This window comes from Otolemur garnettii, unplaced genomic scaffold (assembly GCF_000181295.1).
Source record: "Otolemur garnettii isolate 467f Iridium unplaced genomic scaffold, OtoGar3 scaffold00009, whole genome shotgun sequence".
NCBI lineage: Eukaryota > Metazoa > Chordata > Mammalia > Primates > Galagidae > Otolemur > Otolemur garnettii.
Genome location: NW_003852404.1, coordinates 36,167,696 through 36,173,450, shown reverse-complemented (window position 1 = coordinate 36,173,450; position 5,755 = coordinate 36,167,696). Strand labels below are relative to the sequence as shown.

The following is a 5,755-nucleotide window of genomic DNA, read 5'->3' as shown; positions in this document are numbered from 1 at the left end:
GAAAGGAGCAAGGAAAGCAGGAAGGTTTGGGGACGGTCAAGAGTGAGTTGAAAGGCAATGAAGGATTAGGAGATAGAATGACAGAAACTGTTAACCAAGGAAACATCCGAGTTTGAGATCTCAGAAGTAGCAGCCTTCCCTCGAAACAACCCAAAGTTTCATACAAAACATTAGAAGTGAAAATCTTGCACAACTCAAGGCAAACAGAAACTGAAGATGAGGAAGGAGCTGTAGAGCTACACAATGGTAAACCAGCAGGCCTGCTAACAAGCTGGCTGCAAAAGAGAAGGAGGTGAGAGATACAAAGCCACTGGTCACAGAATCCAGAAGCCTTGCTCACAAAGGAGAGGGCAGTAAGGTGATCCTCGGTTTCTTTTTTTCCTCTAAATAAAGTAAATGTTTATATGTTTTACTACAATGGGAAAGGCAGGAAAAAAAAGAATGAAAATGACTTTATCTTTACCACATTTAATGCACTTAGACTTTAGTTTTTAAAAATATTAATAAGTGGCCATATCAGTAGTGAAAAATTCAGATGATTTTTTGGTCTTTCCACTGATCAAGCTAATTTATCCTGAAATCTGTAACAAGTACAAAGTTTCTCCTTAAATGGTTGTTACAAATCATGTTACAAGAAAGCCATGATTATGGGCTTTTACTAAATCAGATTCTAGAAACCATACCTAGAAATTGGAAACCTCCAATTTCTAGAAAACCATGTATGAATAAAAAAAGAGCTTGCAAGGTTTAGTGATTTTTCCTTTTTTGCGACTGAGTCTCACTTTGTCACCCTTGGTAGAGTGCCCTGTGGCATTAGCTCAGAGCAACTTCCAACTCTTGGGCTAAGCGATTCTCTTGCCTCAGCCTTCCAAGTAACTGGGACTACAGGTGCCCACCACAGCGCCCAGCTATTTTTAAAAGGAGGTCTTGCTCTGGCTCAGACTGGTCTTGAACCCGTGAGCTCAGGCAATCCACCTGCCTCGACCTCCCAAGTGCTGGAGTTACAGGTGTGAACCACCACACCCAGCCCGGTTTAGTGATTTTCAATTACTCAGGGATAATTGTCTAGGTAGATATGTAGATTATACACCTTATATGCTTGTCCTGTAGAAGCCAAGGACACTTAATATGTGAGCTGACCAAACACATCCAACATAGCAGGGACATGTGGGAACATGTTATTAACTTCTGCCCCCTGTGAAGTACTAGTAGCTATCTAAAGCATTTCAGAAAATAGGACATAAATGATGGAACTCAGCAGGAAAGAGAGACTGTGGGGTCAGGGGATCCATTCACAGATTAGAACACCAAGGCCCAAAGACGTTAAATATGTCAGGTGAACACCACACCGCTGGTAAGTGGCAGAGCCAAGAAGCCCACTCTGCACGTGCCCTTCTCTCCTTGCCCTCTCCCCACCTCATGATGCAAGTATCCCAACGAGCTGGGCTAGATTTCCACATAAAGTAATAATATGGTGTTCTTTTTGAAGTGTAAAATAAGACAATGGAATCTAAAATGAAGAATGAACAAAAAATAGAGATATTTGTTAATGTTAATATTAACATTTGATAATGTTAATATATATTAACTTAAAACTGTACCTTTACTGTTTCTGATGAAAGTACATTTTCCTTTTTCTGACTTGTGCTGATGGGTTCATTTTCAACACTGAAAAATAAAAACCACATTTTCTTTTGAAATTAAAAAGGAATTACTGAACTCATAGTTCCTGTAAACAAAACATTTAAAGGCCCATTATGAGCAAAAATGCCCAAAGAGTCATACAGAAAATGTTACATTAAGCATATATTGATCTGAATCTCTAATATTAAAAATCACATTCAAAAATGCTTATCCAGGCATTAGGAATTTTTGTGAAATCATTGTTCTTCACATTTTACCATATGGATAATTGACATCACAGTCAGATGCATCAGAACAAAGGAACACAAGCGTATGACTACCATAACCTGGAAAATGCTTGCACTCGGAGATTTTATTTAAAGTTCTACACAGTCTGAACTTTTTTAATGGCTTAAAAAAGTTGAGTGTTATTCAATAAATCATTATGAACGTACTGGTTCAACTAGTAAATTTTGGGGAATACTCAAAAAATAGATGCAGGCTTATCTATCCCTGAGTGTGTTCCAGATGGAAACTTAAAAATCTGATTCCCAGGTAGTGACTTTTAATTATCCTTTGTCTGAAATGCATTCACAGATGCCTTATGACATGTCATCATAAACTATTTTGCTAATTGGCACATACCCATTTTAGATCTAAATATTTACTCTGTGTTTACATGTTATCTCATTTTCATACTTTCAAGATCCAAGATATGTGAGGAACTCTACATTTTCTTGACTGTCTACCACCTGCCAAGGACTATGCTTGGTCTTAAGCACATAAAAATGAGTAGGTCAGGATCTTTCCAAAACTAAATCTAGCTGGGGAAACTGATACACAAACTTTTAACGATATCGTTTGGCAAGCGTTATAACTGCTGAATGACTACAATACTGTGGGGCATAGAAGAAATAAACAATTCTGCCTACCCAGTCAAGTGCCCCCAGGGGAGGGACTAAGGCAAGGGGCAATACAGAATACGGCAATTTTGTAAAACAAAATTTTGTTTTCAACATAAGAGTGGGGCACAGAACTTGTGACCAGCAAAGGTAACCCTGCAAGAGATGAGAACGAGACCAGAGGTTAGCAGGTGCCAGATTACAAAAAACCGGTTTGACCCATTACAGAATCTGATCTTTGTCCTACAGGTAGTCGGGAAACTTTCACAGTCTTCAGGCAGGGGACAAGTGTGAGCAGGAAGGTGACTGAGAATGGACAAGATGTGGAGTCGTGGTGACTGGTGGAGGAGGGACTGTAAAGAAGGAAATGTCCACAGCTCAGATCAGGGAAAGTCCAAAACAGATGGGATGGAAAGAGAGGACAGGACTCATGGTACTTAGATCTTCTATCCAGAAGATCCACTGCTGTTATTCAGAGTATCAAGACAGGAACAGAAGACAGATCATGCAGACAAGGAGAATACAATGGATTAAGATGTCACGAAGTGTCAGACTTCATGTAGAAACATGGACCAATGAGAGAGGGCGAGGCCCTAACACTTCTCAAATGTCAATAGGAAAAGCAAGCATTTAAGAACAAATACATAAAAGTGAGCTGGTGTTAAACACACGAAAACTTCCATAGGAAAAAATCAGAGGACAAAAGTAAAAATTATATTGTACAATATAGTATTATAACCCATACATACACACACACACATGCACACGCATACGCATATACACATGAATATCTCAGTGGTTGCTATTTTAAAAATGAGAGGGTCCTTCTCTTGGTTTTTTTTTACTTTACTTGTCTTTTGCCACAATGTTGTTTATGATTTCAGCTTTTTTGAAAATTAAATGTGAATTGATACTGGTCTATTTAAGCTTATCTAAGAATAATACTGACCTTGAAAACTTCATAAGTGAATTACCTAGTTACAATCTATTTTGAATAATCTACCTAAAAACAATGTAAACATACAACCACCATTTAATTTTATTCTCCTAGTAGAATCTTGCTTCAAGATTCCCCAACTTCTATTTCATTTAGGGTGTTTCCAGAGCTTTCTATAAACATACTGCCAGAGATTGTAAATAAAAATGGTAAGATGTTAAAAGCTCTGCAGAAAATGCAGCTCTAAATTAATGGGATTAAGGCACAACTTGGTCTTTGCCAGCAGCTGTAATTACTTCCAAGTACACACTACAAACCCACCAAGAATTCCAGAAAATGCCTCACGCCTACAATCCTAGGATTCTGGGAGGCAGAGGCAGTTAGATTGCTGGAGCTCAGGAGTTCAACAACAGTCTGAGCAAGAGCAAGACCCCGTCTCTACTAAAAATAGAAAAAAGTAGCAAGGTCAGGTGCCTGTAGTCCTAGCTATTTGGAAGGCTGAGGCAGGAGGTTGCTATGAGATAGGCTGACACCACAGCACTCTAGCTAGAGCAATAGATACAATGTCTATAAAAAAAAAAAAAAAAAAAACCCAGGAAAAAACATAGCAGTAAATTAGCACACATGTATTTAACAATAAAGGAATTTAAAGCTAAAAATCACCAAAGAAACACTAACACTTAAAACTTTGAAACTGTGTTTAAGTTCCATGATTATTATTTGCTAAACCAAAAGTTTTAAATGTGTTCAGTTTTAAAGCAAAAAACACATTTTGTAATTTTGGCTTAGTGATAAAAATAATTTCTAAATAATAATTTCAACACTTTCTTACTACATGATTAGACTCTCTTCTTAACTGGTCTTAACTATTTTTGAGATTGCCCTACTTCCATCCATTCTCCAAGAGGCCGTCAAAGCCAGACATAACACAATCATGATACTCCTGGGCTCAAAAATCCTTCAGCAAATCTTTGTCAGTTGATGAAGAAAATGAGGAGTGCTCAGCATAAATATGAGAGAGTTATTCATGACCACTGACTCTGGGTCCAGATGCACTTGTCACATAGCTCCACTTGACAATGCGAATACATGCCAATGTCATAGTCCAGCAAGCCACTTTGTTCTCCTGCCTAAAAAACATCCTTCTGCACCCTAACCAACTCTTCATCCTTTACCACTGAGTTCTAGCTTTACCTGTGGTATGTGTGTGTGTGTGCTCCTTTACTGCCCTTTATTGTAATGGCTGGTCATCCATCTGTTCAACTGGAATATGAACTTATTAAATTCAGAAGATGTTTAAAATTCATGTCTGTGTCTCAAAGACACAGTGCCTGGCACTGTAAAGGCACTCAAATATCATTTTTTTAATAATTTAAGATTACTGGAATACACATATTTTGGCTGTATAATTTGTGTTTGTACGTTTTAAGTACAGTTACAAGTGTGCTCTTCACCCAGATAGCGTGCATTGTACCAGTTAGGTGTGAAACTGCCCAACCCCGCCTCCTCTTCTCCCATCTTTGATTTTCAGTGACTTTTACTTCCATGTGGACACATAAGTGTTGACAAACTAGTTCCAACTTAGTATTAGGTACATGTGGCATTTGTTTTTCCATTTTTGCCATACTTCATTAGAAGAATGGTTTCCAGTTCCATTCCCCCTCCACTTTCCCCTTCATCTTGGGCTGTAGTTGGGTTATAGCTTTCATATGAAAGTGTGGGTGTTTATAAATTGGTTTCATATTAGGGCTGAGTACATTGGATATTTTTTCTTCCATTCTTGAGATACCAGTTCCTGAATGAAACTTGATGATATGATCTTGTTACCAAAGATACTAGACCATCATTTTTATGGCTGAGTAGTACTCCATGGTATACATATACTACATTTTATTCATCTACTCATGTATTGATGGACACTTCAGTTGTTTCCACATCTTTGCAATTGTGAATTATGCTGCTACAAACATTCCAGTGCAAATGTCTTTTTTTATAAAATGTCTTTTTTTCCTTTGGCTAAATACCTACTAGTAGGACTGCTAGATGAAATGGTAGGTCTACTTTCAGTTCTCAGAAAGATCTCCATACTGTTTTCCATAGAGGTTGTATTAGTTTGCAGTCCTACAAACAGTGTGTCAAGTATTTCTTTCTGTCTGCATCCACGCCAGCACTTGCTGTTTAGGGACTTTTTTTATTTTTAATTAAATCATAGCTGTGTACATTAATGCAATTATGGGGTACAATGTGCTGGTTTTATATACTTTTTGAAGTACTTTCATCAAGCTGGTTAACA

At 37.8% G+C, this 5,755-nt stretch overlaps 1 protein-coding gene across 1 annotated transcript in view; it reads right to left on the bottom strand.

Annotated features, from left to right (window-relative positions):
• CRYBG3 (crystallin beta-gamma domain containing 3) overlaps positions 1-5,755 on the bottom strand; it is a 115,905-nt gene that overhangs the window by 91,733 nt on the left and 18,417 nt on the right. Inside the window, exon 2 of the mRNA XM_012801491.2 lies at positions 1,602-1,668. Within this exon, the coding sequence (XP_012656945.1) occupies positions 1,602-1,668 (67 nt within the window). The remainder of the gene's footprint in view (positions 1-1,601; positions 1,669-5,755) is intronic.